Source organism: Eleutherodactylus coqui, chromosome 5 (genome assembly GCF_035609145.1).
Source record: "Eleutherodactylus coqui strain aEleCoq1 chromosome 5, aEleCoq1.hap1, whole genome shotgun sequence".
NCBI lineage: Eukaryota > Metazoa > Chordata > Amphibia > Anura > Eleutherodactylidae > Eleutherodactylus > Eleutherodactylus coqui.
In genome coordinates this window covers 2743965-2760544 of record NC_089841.1, presented here as the reverse complement: position 1 = coordinate 2760544, position 16580 = coordinate 2743965, and the positions used below count along the sequence as shown (strand labels likewise).

Sequence of the window (16580 nt, the reverse complement as noted above, 5' to 3'; positions counted from 1 at the left end):
CTATAGCAAGAGTATAGGCAGACCCCTGTAAGATTTCTGTAGCAAGAGTATAGGCGGACCCCTCAAACCATTCAGTAGAAACTGCATAGGCGGACCCCAGTAACATTTCTGTAGCAAAAGTAAAGGCAGACCCCAGTAACATTTCTGTAGCAAGAGTATAGGGAGACCCCAGTAACATTCCTGTAGCAAAAGTATAGGCGGACCCCTGTAACATTTCTGTAGCAGCAGTATAGGCAGAACCCTGTAACATTTCTGTAGCAGAAGTATAGGCAGACCCCTGTAACATTTCCGTAGCAAGAGTATAGGCGAACCCCTCAACCCATTCAGTAGAAAAGGTATAGGCAGACCCCAGTAACATTTCTGTAGCAAGAGTATAGGCAGACCCCAGTAACATTTCTGTAGCAAGAGTGTAGGCGAACCCCCGAAACATTGGTGTACCAAGAGTGTAGGCGAAGGCTGGAAAAATTAATTAGATAACAGTATAGGCGAGGGCCAGAAAAATTGGTGTACCAAGAGTACAAGTGCACGCGTGAAAAATTGCTCAACCGCGAGGGCAGGTGAAACCCATAAACATTTTTTTAAAGATACAGCTCGCTGTTGCTTCATTTGTAACAGAGCCTGGAGGCAGCCCTTTGAAAAAAATGGTTTCTGTTAAAGTATCAATACTTTTGAAACTTTGAAAAATTGAAAAAAACCTTTAAACAGACCATTTGGGGCTGCAGAAAAATTGGCAGTTCAGCATGATGACATGCTTTGTTCATCTTAATGAGTGTAAGCATGTCGGCACTGGCAGTTGACAGGCGGGTACGCTTATCCGTGATGATTCCCCCAGATGCACTAAACACCCTCTCTGACAAGACACTAGCGGCAGGGCAAGCCAGCACCTCCAGGGCGTACAGCGCAAGTTCTTGCCACGTGTCCAGCTTTGACACCCAATAGTTGTATGGAGGCATCACCGAGGATGGCGGTACGATTGGCTATGTACTCCCTCACCATCTTTTTACAGTGCTCCCTCTGACTCAGCCTTGACTGGGGAGTGGTGACACAGTCTTACTGGGAAGCCATAAAGCTAGCAAAGGCCTTGGAGAGTGTTCCCCTGCCTGCGCTGTACATGCTGCCTGATCCCCATGCCTCCCCTGCTACTTGGCCCTCGGAACTGCGTCTTCTGCCACTAGCACTGTCAGATGGGAACTTTAGCATCACTTTTTCCAGCAGCGCCCTGTGGTATTGCATCACTCTCGTACCCGTTTCCTCTTCAGGAATGAGAGTGGAAAGGTTCTCCTTATACTGTGGGTCGAGAAGGGTGTACACCAAGTAATCCGTGGTGGCCAGAATGCGTCTAACGCGAGGGTCACGGGAGGGGCAGCCTAACATGAAGTCAGCCATGTGTACCAGGGTACCAGTACGCAACACATCGCTGTCCTCACTAGGAAGATGACTTTCAGGATCCTCCTCCTCTACAGACCATACACGCTGAACAGATGAGAGGCAAGCAGCATGGGTACCATCTGCAGTGTGGCCAGCTGTCTTCCCCCTCCTCCTCCAAAACATGCTGAGATATAGACATGAGGGTAGTCTGGCTATCACGCGACATACTGTCATCCCCCATCTCCTGTTCCAACCGCAAAGCGTCGGCCTTTATGCTTAACAGCGAACTTCTCAGCAGGCAAAGCAGCAGGATGGTAACGCTAATGATGGCCGCATTGCTGCTCACCATCTGGGTAGACTCCTCAAAGTTTCGGAGGACCTGGCAGATATCTGCAATCCATGCCACCCCTCAGTAAAGAACTGCGGAGGCTGACTACCACTCCGCCGCCCATGTTGCAGCTGGTATTCCACTATTGCTCTACGCTGCTCGTATAGCCTGGCCAACATGTGCAGCATAGAATTCCAGCGTGTGGGCACGTCGCACAGCAGTCGGTGCTTTGGCAGCTGAAACCCACTTTGCAGGGTCCCCTGGGTGGCAGCGTCCGTGGTGGACTTGCGTAAATGTGCGCAGACGCAACGCACCTTGCCATGCAGAGCAGACAAGAGGGGGTAGTTCAGAAACCACTGAACCACCAGATTGAAGACGTGGGCCAGGGATGGCACGTGTGTGAGGCTGCCGAGCTGCAGAGCCGCAACCAGGTTACGGCCGTTGTCACACATGACCATGCCCGGTTGGAGGCTCAGTGGCGAAAGTCAGAGGTTGGTCTGCTCTGTCAGACCCTGCAGCAGTTCGGGGGCCGTGTGCCTCTTGTCACCTAAGCTAATTAGTTTCAGCACGGGTTGCTGATGCTTGTCCACCGTTGTCCTGCCGCGCCGCACGCTACCGACTGCTGGCGACATGCTCACACTTCTTGAGAGGTAGCAGAGGAGGAGGGGGAGGGTTTAGAGGAAGTGGCATAGATCATCGCAGATACCAGCACAGAGATAGAACCCGCTATTCTTGGTGTGGGTAGGACGTGAGCTGTCCTAGGCTCTGACTCGGTCCCAGCCTCCACCAAGTTCACCCAATGTGCCATCAGGGAAATATAGTGGCCCTGCCCGCCAGTACTTGTCCACGTGTCCATGGTTAAGTGGACCTTCCCAGTAACCTCGTTGGTGAGGGCACGATTTATGTTGCGGGAGATGTGCTGGTGTAGGGCTGGGATGGCGCACTAGGAAAAATAGTGGCGACTGGGGACAGAGTAGCGTGGGATCGCTGCCGCCATCATGTTTTTGAAAGCCTCTGTTTCCACAAGCCTGTACAGCAGCATCTCCAGGCTGATTAATTTGGCAATGTGCACGTTTAAAGCTTGTGCATACGGGTGGGTGGCAGTGTATTTGCGCTTTCCCTCAAACGCTGTTCGCGACAGCTGAATGCTGCACTGAGAGACATTGTTGGATGGAGTATGGAGTGGAGGACAATGGAGGTGAGCGTGTGGGTGTGGGCCGGGAGGCACCCGTGCCTGTGTCCTGGGAGGGGGATTGGATTGGATCTGTGTGGCAGGTTGGGTCACAGGGGAAGAGGCAGTGGTGTGACCCAGAGGTGGTGAATGGCCTTCGTCCCACCTTGTGGGGTGCTTGGCCATCATATGCCTGCGCATGCTGGTGGTGGTGAGGCTGGTACTGGTGGCTCCCCGGCTGATCTTGGTGTGACACAGGTTGCACACCACTGTTCATCGGTCGTCCGTGCTCTCACTGAAAAACATCCACAACTTTGAACACCTAGCCCTCAGCACAGAGGCTTGCCACGAGGGGGTGCTTTGGGAAACAGTTGGAGGATTCTTTGCTCTGGCCCTGCCTCTACCCGTGGCCACTCCACTGCCTCTTCCAACCTGTCCTGCTGCTGCACTTGCCTCCCCCTCTGAAGCCCTGAACTCAGTAGACTTAGCAAACCAGGTGGGGTCAGTCACCTCATCGTCCAGCAGCTCTTCCTCCGAATCCTCTGTGCGCTCCTCCCTCGGACTTACTGCCCTTACTACTACCTCACTGACAGACCACTGTGTCTCATCCTCCTCACCCACTGAAAGCTCTTGAGACAGTTGCCAGAAGTCCCCAGCCTCATCACCCGGACTCTGGGAACTTTCCAAAGGTTGGGCATCGGTCATGACAAACTCCTCAGGTGAGAGAGGAACCATTTTTTCCACCTCATGGCAGGGACCCGAGAACAGTTCCTGGGAGTCTGCCTGCTCAGAATATGTCATTTTCATGGAGTGAGGAGGCTGGGAGGAAGGAGGAGCAGCAGCCAGAGGATTCAGAGTTGCAGTCCCTAGGCTAGGAGCAGTGGACTACGTAGAAGACTGGGTGGTCGATACATTGCTGGATGCATTTTCTGCCATCCACGACAGGACCTGCTCACACTGCTCTGTTTGTAATAAAGGTCTACCACGCTGACCCATAAATTGTGATATGAAGCTGGGGACCCCAGAAACTTGCCTCTCTCCTAATCCCTCAGCAGCCGGCTCTGATTCACCACGACCAGGAACTCGGCCTGTGCCCACACCCTCACTTGGACGTCTGCGACCCTTACCCCTACCCCTCATCATGGTGGATTAAGAATAGAGCAGGGCCCAAATAAATTACCCCACTGTACAGCACTGACAACTGTGGCTTAATTCACCACACACAGAGACTTGTAGATAGCGGAGGCTCTATGCTGTGACTAGGAAAAAGTAACCCGCTGTCTTGCGCTGATACCTAGGGGTAATTTACCGCTCGCAGAGACTTGTAGATAAGAGAGGCTGTGTGGAGTGGGAGAAGACTCTAAAGCCAGTGGATAGTGCTGGTAACTGTGGCGATCTCAACCCCACCAAGGAAAGGGTATTGTGAGATGCTCTGCACAGCGGCAGAGCTGAAATACTTTGCAGTGGCCCCGGTAATATTACAGAGTACTGATTAGCGGTGAGACTGTGGTCTAATGCACTGCAGACACAGAACGGTATAAATGGAGTCGTTTGCAGCAGGCTAGGAGATGTTAGAGAGCAGTTTTACGGTGAGAGCTGGTTGTACGGCACTGCAGGCTGAGAACGCTATTACTGACAGGCTGGGAACCGGCCTAGATATATAATACAAAAATTGGTGCACTACGGCTCCCAGCCAGCCACAACAGTAATGCATATGATGAGGAGTAGCCCTAAGAAGGAGTGTTGGGGTTCTTGAAGACTGGATCCTACTCTAACCCTATCCCTATATCAGCAGCAGCACTTTCCCTAATCTCTACCAGTGTGTGTCTGAGGCGAGCCGCGGGCGGGACCAGTTTAAGTACTTGATGGTCACCTGATCGACCCAGCCACTCACTGCAGGGGGGTGGGATAGGGCTGGCATGTCACAGCAGGAAGTGGTAATGCCTTCCCTGCATGTCTATTGGCTAGAAAATGGCGCTAAACATTCAGGGAAGGAAATGGAATTGACTGGAGTACCGCGTAGTGTTCATCTCGTGTAACGAGCATCTCGAGTACCCTAATGTTTGAACGAGCATCAAGCTCGGACCAGTATGTGCGCTCATCTGTAATGTTGCATTTAGATTGAAATTTCATATATTTTTATGTTTTTAACTTACTTTTAACCCATTTCACGTTATTTGCTGGACTTGAATTGTGTTAATGTCAAAAATAACTGGAAAAACGGTGGTCTTCTAAAGCTTTTGACAGGTAGCGTACATGTGAGTGCTGTGATAATGATGCCTGTATATGTGCTGTGGAGTTGGGATGTATTTCCAATGTGAACTTCTGGGGCTTAAACTGATTCTAGCGGCACACAAAAAGATCCGCTCTACACAGACTATTTTTAAGTAAATACCGCTGATATCACAATCTAAGCTTGTTGTTTGCTAGAAGGTATCCCAGCATAGTCACTAAAAGAACATCCCAAGATACAAGCCCAGACAAATACCACTGGAGAGAACAAGACTGAAGACAAGACCTTCCGGCCCCCATACATCTCATAGGGTATATCTCCATCTACCTGATGGTCCTGTGGAGGAAGAGGACGGGGACATCTCGCTGGGGGTCTCCTCTTACTGGATGGAACTGCAGGAAACACAGAAAGTGATGGAATGTATTCCCCACATACAGATAATTACAGGCGATGTGTATTTATGTCTATTACCTGGTGATGTGAGCGGCCGGTGGTCCTCCATCATGACGTCCTTGTACAGATCCCGGTGTCCTCCTACATACTCCCACTCCTCCATGGAGAAATAGACGGTGACATCCTGACACCTTATAGGAACCTGACAACACAACATACAGTCATCACCCAGACCCTCCTGTTACTGTATAATGTCCCCCACATTCCCCACAGCGTCACCTCTCCGGTCAGCAGCTCCGTCATCTTCTGGGTGAGCTCTAGGATCTTCTCCTTATTGTTCCTCTCATGTATCGGGGGGTGAGGGGGCGGCTCTGTGATGGGGCTCAGGGGTCTACCCAAACCTTCACACACAGGAGCCCCACAGCCATCACTAGAGGCCTTCTTCACTACCGTGTAATCCTGTTTTTGGACAGACATAAATAACTATAATTAGAAGAAAAAGTAAGTGAACCCTTTGGCATTATAGGATTTCTGCTTTAAGAGTGAAACATTATCTGATTGTTTTTAGATACATTTTAAAGGGGTTTTATCACTACCCCAAGAAGATCTTCTAGTAGCTGGTCTAGAGTTAAAAAAAAAAAATAGGCTATGCTCACCTTTCTGCAGCCCCCCACAATACAGCTGAGTGGCTCCCATGCCCCTGTGCTGACCTCTGGGAGTACGGACAGGTGGAAGTCAGGTAAATACTGCAGCCAATCAGAGGCTGCAATGTCACCGTACCAAACTCCAGGCTTCATAGCACTGAGGATATGAGTGCTGATGCCAGGAGTTCGGATAGTCATGCTGTGGCCTCTGATTGGTTACAGTACTCACCTGACTTACACCTGGCCATGCACTAGGAAGCTAGTGCTTGGGCCATGAAAGCCAATCAGCTGCATTGAGGGGGCTGCAGAGAGGTACACCAGGCCCAGCTGCTATCATTTTTTGGGGGGGGTAGTGCAAAACCCCATTAGGTAGCTGTACTGTTTATGTGTTTAATCAAGCACATTATCACCCACAGTGCAGGGAGAATAAGTCAGTGACCTATTGGATGCAATCACCTGTGGATCCCTCTATTAGCAGTAATCACCTGTGGATCCCTCTATTAGCAGTAATCGCCTCTATTAGCAGTAATCACCTGTGGATCCCTCTATTAGCAGTAATCGCCTATATTAGCAGTAATCGCCTGTGGATCCCTCTATTAGCAGTAATCACCTGTGGATCCCTCTATTAGCAGTAATCACCTGTGGATCCCTCTATTAGCAGTAATCACCTGTGGATCCCTCTATTAGCAGTAATCGCCTCTATTAGCAGTAATCACCTGTGGATCCCTCTATTAGCAGTAATCACCTGTGGATCACCTCTATTAGCAGTAATCGCCTGTGGATCCCTCTATTAGCAGTAATCACCTGTGGATCCCTCTATTAGCAGTAATCACCTGTGGATCCCTCTATTAGCAGTAATCACCTGTGGATCCCTCTATTAGCAGTAATCGCCTATATTAGCAGTAATCACCTGTGGATCGCCTCTATTAGCAGTAATCGTCTGTGGATCCCTCTATTAGCAGTAATCACCTGTGGATCCCTCTATTAGCAGTAATCACCTGTGGATCCCTCTATTAGCAGTATTCACCTGTGGATCCCTCTATTAGCAGTAATCGCCTGTGGATCCCTCTATTAGCAGTAATCACCTGTGGATCCCTCTGTTAGCAGTAATCACCTGTGGATCCCTCTATTAGCAGTAATCACCTGTGGATCCCTCTGTTAGCAGTAATCGCCTGTGGATCCCTCTATTAGCAGTATTCACCTGTGGATCCCTCTGTTAGCAGTAATCGCCTGTGGATCCCTCTATTAGCAGTATTCACCTGTGGATCCCTCTATTAGCAGTATTCACCTGTGGATCCCTCTATTAGCAGTAATCACCTGTGGATCCCTCTATTAGCAGTAATCACCTGTGGATCCCTCTATTAGCAGTATTCACCTGTGGATCCCTCTATTAGCAGTATTCACCTGTGGATCCCTCTATTAGCAGTAATCACCTGTGGATCCCTCTATTAGCAGTAATCACCTGTGGATCCCTCTGTTAGCAGTAATCACCTGTGGATCCCTCTGTTAGCAGTAATCGCCTCTATTAGCAGTAATCAGCTGTGGATCCCTCTGTTAGCAGTAATCGCCTGCACTAAACATTTTCTGCAACAGTAAATAAGATCTGCACAACAATAAGAAGGAATCTTGGACCATTTCTTCCTGCAAATATGTTACAGTTCATCAATATTTCTGTGATGCCTTGTGTGCACTCACCTCTTCAGATTACAAAATCATCATAAGGTTAAAGTCAGGACTCTGATTTGTGCGCACAGCCCCCTTCAGGTCATCCATAACATCTCCATAGGGGTAAGGGCAGGACTCTTAATACAAAAATCATCTTCTTTTCCAAGCATCCTTTAGTTAATTACTTGTCTGCTTTGGGTTTGTCTTGTTGCATCACCCAACTTCTCTTCAGCTGTAGGCTATAGATGGCTGACCTCACATTCTGGTATAAGAAACTGACCTACCTTAGAAATCATTGTTTTCTTGATGATCACAAGACATTCTTGCATTGACATAGCTGCTGACCAAGGCCACTTGGCCCAAGCGTGTTCAGCGTCCGTGCGTACCGTGTCTGTAATCAATAAAGGTGGTTGAAGTTGTCCTCCAGCTATTGCTCTCTGGAACCTGAGGAGCAAAGCAGTGCTAAACCATGATGTCCCCTCCACTACAGAACACGATGATGTCCCTCCACCATAGCCCTAAAGAATGAGGTCCCCTCCACCATCTTCACAGTTGGATGAGACTTTGGCCTTGGTGTGCAGAATTCTTCTTCCCCCAAACATAACTGTGCATTTGTGCTAAAAGGTTCCACTCTTGTATCATCCGGACACATGGTCTCTGCAGTCTGTAGGGTCTTCTGTAGGTTCTCTGCTGCTTCTCTTGGGTTCTTTCTCCCCTCTTTCAGGATCTCCCATTACGTTCTTGTCTTGAATATACTCCATCTGTAGATAGTAACCGTCTTCTCCAGCTTCATGCATCTCTAGAACACATTTTTTGAGGTCTTCCCAAAGTTGCTTACATCAAGGCTCAGTTTACACTGACCAAACACTGAGAAGAGCAAATTCGTCAGTAACCAGGCTTTGTATGCCTTTTTTCAGCACAGCACATGTGAAGCTTGCGCTTCGGCCATCTCATTAACTGAAACTCAATTCTTTTACCAAGTAGCTCTTGCAGAAATCAAGAACACAAAGCTTCATTTACTTTTTCTATCTGCACAATTTATGTTACACTATGGGGCATACTCATTGAGATTAGTGGCATACAGGATTCGCAAGTAATGACCCCAGGCACTTGCCAAAAAGTAGGCAGCGATACGCAAAAAGAGGACAGGGCCTCACGGGCCCGTCATATCTATTATAACTTGTGCCAGGATCTGATGTAAATTATAGTTGAACTCTATGCCAAGTCATAGCTTCGCCAGACTTCAATCTGGTGCACAGAAAGGCTTGCATCTCCTAAGACATTTATCACACTTATGCAGGCACAAACTTAGACTACTCTATGAAAGGCCGGTCTAAATAGATATACGCTACTGTGGTCAACAAACGTCATGGATGGTACAACTGTGTGTATGTTATTAGTTACACTGTGTTTGTATATAATAATGACACAGCACTCTATTAGTAAGCCACACAGAAACCCAGTGCACTTCAAAGGGTTCACTTACTGTTTATTGCAAATGTATTTCAACATGCATTTCCGGAGTCCCTCTTGCCTTTAGTGATATTATCTCACATTACTATACAATATCATGATAAAATGACATAATCAGAATCTCTCACCTCTACAGTGACGTCATCTGTTATTCCCATAGATAAAAATGATGAAATGTGACATCACCAGTATCCCTCCCCCTCCAGTGACATGTTATCCCCACAGATAAGATTGATGTAGTGTGATATCATCAGACTCTCCCCCTCTCCAGTGACATCATCTGTTATACCCATAAATAAGAATTATATACTGTGATATCATCAGACTCTCCCCTTTCCAGTGACATCATCTGTTATACCCATAAATAAGAATTATATACTGTGATATCATCAGACTCTCCCCTCTCCAGTGACATCATCTGTTATCCCCATTAAAAAGAATGAAGCAGTGTGAACTCATCAGACTCTCTCCCCTCCCAGTGATATCATCTGTTATCCCATTGATAAAAATGATGTAATGTGACATTGTCAGACTTTCTGCCCTCTCCAGTGACATCATCAGACTCTATCCCCTCCCAGTGATATCATCTGTTATCCCATAGATAAAAATGATGTAATGTGACATTGTCAGACTTTCTGCCCTCTCCAGAGACATCACCTGAAATATACCCATAATGATGTAATGTGATATCATCAGACTCTCCCCCCTCTCCAGTGACATCATCTGTTATCCCCATATATAAGAATGATGTAACGTGACGTCTTAAGACTATCTCCCCACTCCAGTGACATCATCTGTTATCCCCATATATAAGAATGATGTAACGTGACGTCTTAAGACTATCTCCCCACTCCAGTGACATCATCTGTTATCATCACAGATGAGATTGATGTATTTAATATCATCAGACTCTCCTCCCTCTCCAGTGACCTCATCTGTTATAACCATAAATAAGAATGATGTACTGTGATATCATCAGACTCTCCCCCCTCTCCAGTGACATCATCTGTTATTCCCATAGATAAGAATGATGTAATGTGACATCATCAGACTCTCTTCCCTCTCCAGTGGCTTCATCTATTATAATCATAAATAAGACTGATGTAGTGTGATATCATCAGACACTCCTCTCTCTCTAGTGACATCATCTGCTATCCCCACAGATAAGAATGATGTAACTTGACATCATCAGACTCTCTTCCCTCTCCAGTGACATCATCTGTTATCCCCACAGATAAGAATGATATAACTTGATATCATCATACTCTCTCCCCTCTCCAGTGACATAATCTGTTATGCCCATAGATACGAATAATGTAGTGTGACATCATCAGACTCTGTCCTCCTCCCCAGTGACATCATCAGACTCTCTCCCCTCCCCAGTGACATCATCAGACTCTCTCCCCTCCCCAGTGACATCAGACTCTCTCCCCTCCCCAGTGACATCATCAGACTCCCTCCCCTCCCCAGTGACATCATCAGACTCCCTCCCCTCCCCAGTGACATGCCCAGACTCTCTCCCCCCTCCCCAGTGACATCCCCAGACTCTCTCCCCCCTCCCCAGTGACATCCCCAGACTCTCTCCCCCCTCACCAGTGACATCCCCAGACTCTCTCCCCCCTCACCAGTGACATCCCCAGACTCTCTCTCCTCCCCAGTGACATCCTCAGACTCTCTCTACTCCCCAGTGACATCCTCAGACTCTCTCTACTCCCCAGTGACATCCTCAGACTCTCTCTACTCCCTAGTGACATCCCCAGACTCTCTCTACTCACCAGTGACATCCCCAGACTCTCTCTTCCCCAGTGACATCCCCAGACTCTCTCCCTCTTCCCCAGTGACATCCCCAGACTCTCTCCCTCTTCCCCAGTGACATCCCCAGACTCTCTCCCTCTTCCCCAGTGACATCCCCAGACTCTCTCCCCTCCCCAGTGACATCATCAGACTCTCTCCCCTCCCCAGTGAAATCATCTGTTATCCCCATTAAAAAGAATGAAGTAGTGTGAACTCATCAGACTCTCTTCCCTCTCCAGTGACATCATCTGTTATCCCCACAGATAAGAAGGATATAACTTGATATCATCATACTCTCTCCCCTCTCCAGTGACATAATCTGTTATGCCCATAGATACGAATAATGTAGTGTGACATCATCAGACTCTGTCCTCCTCCCCAGTGACATCATCAGACTCTCTCCCCTCCCCAGTGACATCATCAGACTCTCTCCCCTCCCCAGTGACATCAGACTCTCTCCCCTCCCCAGTGACATCATCAGACTCCCTCCCCTCCCCAGTGACATGCCCAGACTCTCTCCCCCCTCCCCAGTGACATCCCCAGACTCTCTCCCCCCTCCCCAGTGACATCCCCAGACTCTCTCCCCCCTCACCAGTGACATCCCCAGACTCTCTCCCCCCTCACCAGTGACATCCCCAGACTCTCTCTCCTCCCCAGTGACATCCTCAGACTCTCTCTACTCCCCAGTGACATCCTCAAACTCTCTCTACTCCCCAGTGACATCCTCAGACTCTCTCTACTCCCCAGTGACATCCTCAGACTCTCTCTACTCCCTAGTGACATCCCCAGACTCTCTCTACTCACCAGTGACATCCCCAGACTCTCTCTTCCCCAGTGACATCCCCAGACTCTCTCCCTCTTCCCCAGTGACATCCCCAGACTCTCTCCCTCTTCCCCAGTGACATCCCCAGACTCTCTCCCTCTTCCCCAGTGACATCCCCAGACTCTCTCCCTCTTCCCCAGTGACATCCCCAGACTCTCTCCCCTCCCCAGTGACATCATCAGAATCTCTCCCCTCCCCAGTGAAATCAACAGACTCTCTCCCTTCACCAAGTGACATCATCAGACTCTCTCAACTCTCCAATAACATCATTAGACTCTCTCCCCCCCAGTGACATCAATACACTGTCTCAACTCCCAAGTGACATAAATACACTATCACCCCTCTCTAGTGACATCATCAGACTCTCTTCCCTCCAGTGACATCAATACACTGTCTCTTTTCCCCAAGAACATCATCAGACTCACCTCCCCAGTGACATCATCAGACTCTCTCACCTCCCCAGTGACATCATTAGACTCTCTCCCCCCCTAGTGACATCATCAGACTCTCTTCCCTCTCCAGTGACATCATCTGTTATCCCCACAGATAAGAAGGATATAACTTGATATCATCATACTCTCTCCCCTCTCCAGTGACATAATCTGTTATGCCCATAGATACGAATAATGTAGTGTGACATCATCAGACTCTGTCCTCCTCCCCAGTGACATCATCAGACTCTCTCCCCTCCCCAGTGACATCATCAGACTCTCTCCCCTCCCCAGTGACATCAGACTCTCTCCCCTCCCCAGTGACATCATCAGACTCCCTCCCCTCCCCAGTGACATGCCCAGACTCTCTCCCCCCTCCCCAGTGACATCCCCAGACTCTCTCCCCCCTCCCCAGTGACATCCCCAGACTCTCTCCCCCCTCACCAGTGACATCCCCAGACTCTCTCCCCCCTCACCAGTGACATCCCCAGACTCTCTCTCCTCCCCAGTGACATCCTCAGACTCTCTCTACTCCCCAGTGACATCCTCAAACTCTCTCTACTCCCCAGTGACATCCTCAGACTCTCTCTACTCCCCAGTGACATCCTCAGACTCTCTCTACTCCCTAGTGACATCCCCAGACTCTCTCTACTCACCAGTGACATCCCCAGACTCTCTCTTCCCCAGTGACATCCCCAGACTCTCTCCCTCTTCCCCAGTGACATCCCCAGACTCTCTCCCTCTTCCCCAGTGACATCCCCAGACTCTCTCCCTCTTCCCCAGTGACATCCCCAGACTCTCTCCCTCTTCCCCAGTGACATCCCCAGACTCTCTCCCCTCCCCAGTGACATCATCAGACTCTCTCCCCTCCCCAGTGAAATCAACAGACTCTCTCCCTTCACCAAGTGACATCATCAGACTCTCTCAACTCTCCAATAACATCATTAGACTCTCTCCCCCCCAGTGACATCAATACACTGTCTCAACTCCCAAGTGACATAAATACACTATCACCCCTCTCTAGTGACATCATCAGACTCTCTTCCCTCCAGTGACATCAATACACTGTCTCTTTTCCCCAAGAACATCATCAGACTCACCTCCCCAGTGACATCGTCAGACTCTCTCCCCTCCCCAGTGACATCGTCAGACTCTCTCCCCTCCCCAGTGACATCGTCAGACTCTCTCCCCTCCCCAGTGACATCGTCAGACTCTCTCCCCTCCCCAGTGACATCGTCAGACTCTCTCCCCTCCCCAGTGACATCGTCAGACTCTCTCCCCTCCCCAGTGACATCGTCAGACTCTCTCCCATCCCCAGTGACATCGTCAGACTCTCTCCCCTCCCCAGTGACATCGTCAGACTCTCTCCCCTCCCCAGTGACATCGTCAGACTCTCTCCCCTCCCCAGTGACATCGTCAGACTCTCTCCCCTCCCAAGTGACATCGTCAGACTCTCTCCCCTCCCCAGTGACATCGTCAGACTCTCTCCCCTCCCCAGTGACATCGTCAGACTCTCTCCCCTCCCCAGTGACATCGTCAGACTCTCTCCCCTCCCCAGTGACATCGTCAGACTCTCTCCCCTCCCCAGTGACATCGTCAGACTCTCTCCTCTCCCCAGTGACATCGTCAGACTCTCTCCCCTCCCCAGTGACATCGTCAGACTCTCTCCCCTCCCCAGTGACATCGTCAGACTCTCTCCCCTCCCAAGTGACATCGTCAGACTCTCTCCCCTCCCCAGTGACATCGTCAGACTCTCTCCCCTCCCCAGTGACATCTTCCGACTCTCTCCCCTCCCCAGTGACATCATCAGACTCTCTCCCATCCCCAGTGACATCATCAGACTCTCTCCCATCCCCAGTGACATCATCAGACTCTCTCCCATCCCCAGTGACATCTTCAGACTCACTCCCCTCCCCAGTGACATCATCAGACTCTCTCCCCTCCCCAGTGACATCGTCAGACTCTCTCCCCTCCCAAGTGACATCGTCAGATTCTCTCCCCTCCCAAGTGACATCGTCAGACTCTCTCCCCTCCCAAGTGACATCGTCAGACTCTCTCCCCTCCCAAGTGACATCGTCCGACTCTCTCCCCTCCCAAGTGACATCGTCCGACTCTCTCCCCTCCCCAGTGACATCGTCCGACTCTCTCCCCTCCCCAGTGACATCATCAGACTCTCTCCCATCCCCAGTGACATCATCAGACTCTCTCCCATCCCCAGTGACATCTTCAGACTCTCTCCCATCCCCAGTGACATCTTCAGACTCACTCCCCTCCCCAGTGACATCATCAGACTCTCTCCCCTCCCCAGTGACATCATCAGACTTTCTCCCCTGCCCAGTGACATCATCAGACTTTCTCCCCTGCCCAGTGACATCATCAGACTCTCTCACCTGTCCAGTGACACCTTCAGACTCTCTCTGCTCCCTAGTGACATCATCAGACTTTCTCCCCTCACCAGTGACATCTTCAGACTCTCTCCCCTCCCCAGTGATATCGTCAGACTCTCTCCCCTCCCCAGTGACATCGTCAGACTCTCTCCCCTCCCCAGTGACATCGTCAGACTCTCTCCCCTCCCCAGTGACATCGTCAGACTCTCTCCCCTCCCCAGTGACATCGTCAGACTCTCTCCCCTCCCCAGTGACATCATCAGACTCTCTCCCCTCCCCATTGACATCTTCAGATTCTCTCCCCTCCCCATTGACATCTTCAGACTCTCTCCCCTCCCCAGTGACATCATCAGACTCTCTCACCTCCCCAGTGACATCATCAGACTCTCTCACCTCCCCAGTGACATCATTAGACTCTCTCCCCCCCTAGTGACATCATCAGACTCTCTCACCTCTCCAGTAAGCAGGAATAGGATCTCTAGGGTGAGATGTAATATCGTCTCTGACATCTTGTCTCCGTCCATCTCTGCCGTGTCCATCAGAGGGATTCTCTTCTGTAGATCGGACACAGGATCCTGTAGTCGGAGGAAGATGGAGAATCCTACAAGATCCCAAGTTAGAAGAAGCCCAATTCCTGGAGATAATAAGGGAAGACGGAGGAGATAATAAAATGTTGATCTCATATTCTGTCTCTCGGGATGAAGGAATATGAGGGTTCCTCCATGTTTGATGTCTGCCCGACCGCAGAGATGAGGTCAGTATATATGGTATGTGACCACGGGAGACTAACAAGAATTACAAGTCGTCTGGCGTACAACAACTCCCAGCGGGCTCCGTCACAGTGATGCCCAGTGGATGCCCCACAGCAGGGAGCCCAGTCTGCAGCTTCTGGGAGTCCAAGGCTGCTGTAATAACACATACTACTAATAATAAGGCAAGTGGTGCCTCAGGGGTTAATGACACTCCACACCTACCTCCATCCACAGAGCCATCCAGGACCTGTGATGATGTCACCGTCATGTGATCAGTTGGGGGAGGAGTCGGATCACATGATCTGGATGTAGCAGAGCTGTGTGTGTATCTATATATATAAAGGCAAAAGCCCTCACTGACTGACGTGAAAAGTGGCAGGAGCATTCTGAATGTCCGAAATAGGAAAAGTGACGGGGTCACAGCCCGATCCGTCAATCCAAAGTGTGAGAAACTGTACAGAAATGTGCGATACATGAGAAAGGAGTATTAACCTCACAACTCTGTATATACTAAGGAGAATCTACCTCACCTCTATGAGTATATACTGAGGAGAATCTACCTCCCCTCTATGTGTATATACTGAGGAGAATCTACCTCCCCTCTGTGTATATACTGAGGAGAATCTACCTCACCTCTATGTGTATATACTGAGGAGAATCTACCTCACCTCTATGAGTATATACTGAGGAGAATCTACCTCACCTCTATGTGTATATACTGAGGAGAATCTACCTCACCTCTATGTGTATATACTGAGGAGAATCTACCTCACCTCTGTGTGTATATACTGAGGAGAATCTACCTCACCTCTATGTGTATATACTGAGGAGAATCTACCTCACCTCTATGTGTATATACTGAGGAGAATCTACCTCACCTCTATGTGTATATACTGAGGAGAATCTACCTCACCTCTATGTGTATATACTGAGGAGAATCTACCTCACCTCTATGTGTATATACTGAGGAGAATCTACCTCACCTCTGTGTGTATATACTGAGGAGAATCTACCTCCCCTCTATGTGTATATACTGAGGAGAATCTACCTCATCTCTGTGTGTATATACTGAGGAGAATCTACCTCCCCTCTATGTGTATATACTGAGGAGAATCTAC

General features: G+C 49.5%; 1 protein-coding gene across 4 annotated transcripts in view; it reads right to left on the bottom strand.

Annotated features, from left to right (window-relative positions):
- The window catches only part of LOC136627260 (zinc finger protein 84-like), a 159748-nt gene that overhangs the window by 24215 nt on the left and 118953 nt on the right, over positions 1-16580 (bottom strand). Inside the window, exons 1-5 of one of the 4 annotated variants that reach the window (XM_066602203.1) lie at positions 15685-15710; positions 15163-15344; positions 5773-5952; positions 5572-5695; positions 5428-5492 (exon numbers count right to left, since the gene is read on the bottom strand). In XM_066602203.1, the coding sequence (XP_066458300.1) occupies positions 5428-5492; positions 5572-5695; positions 5773-5952; positions 15163-15249 (456 nt within the window). In that variant the 5' untranslated portion in view covers positions 15250-15344; positions 15685-15710. Of the gene's footprint in view, positions 1-5427; positions 5493-5571; positions 5696-5772; positions 5953-13423; positions 13446-15162; positions 15645-15684; positions 15711-16580 lie in introns of those variants that run through there. The other 3 variants (XM_066602201.1, XM_066602206.1, XM_066602200.1) reach the window with 3 other exon arrangements.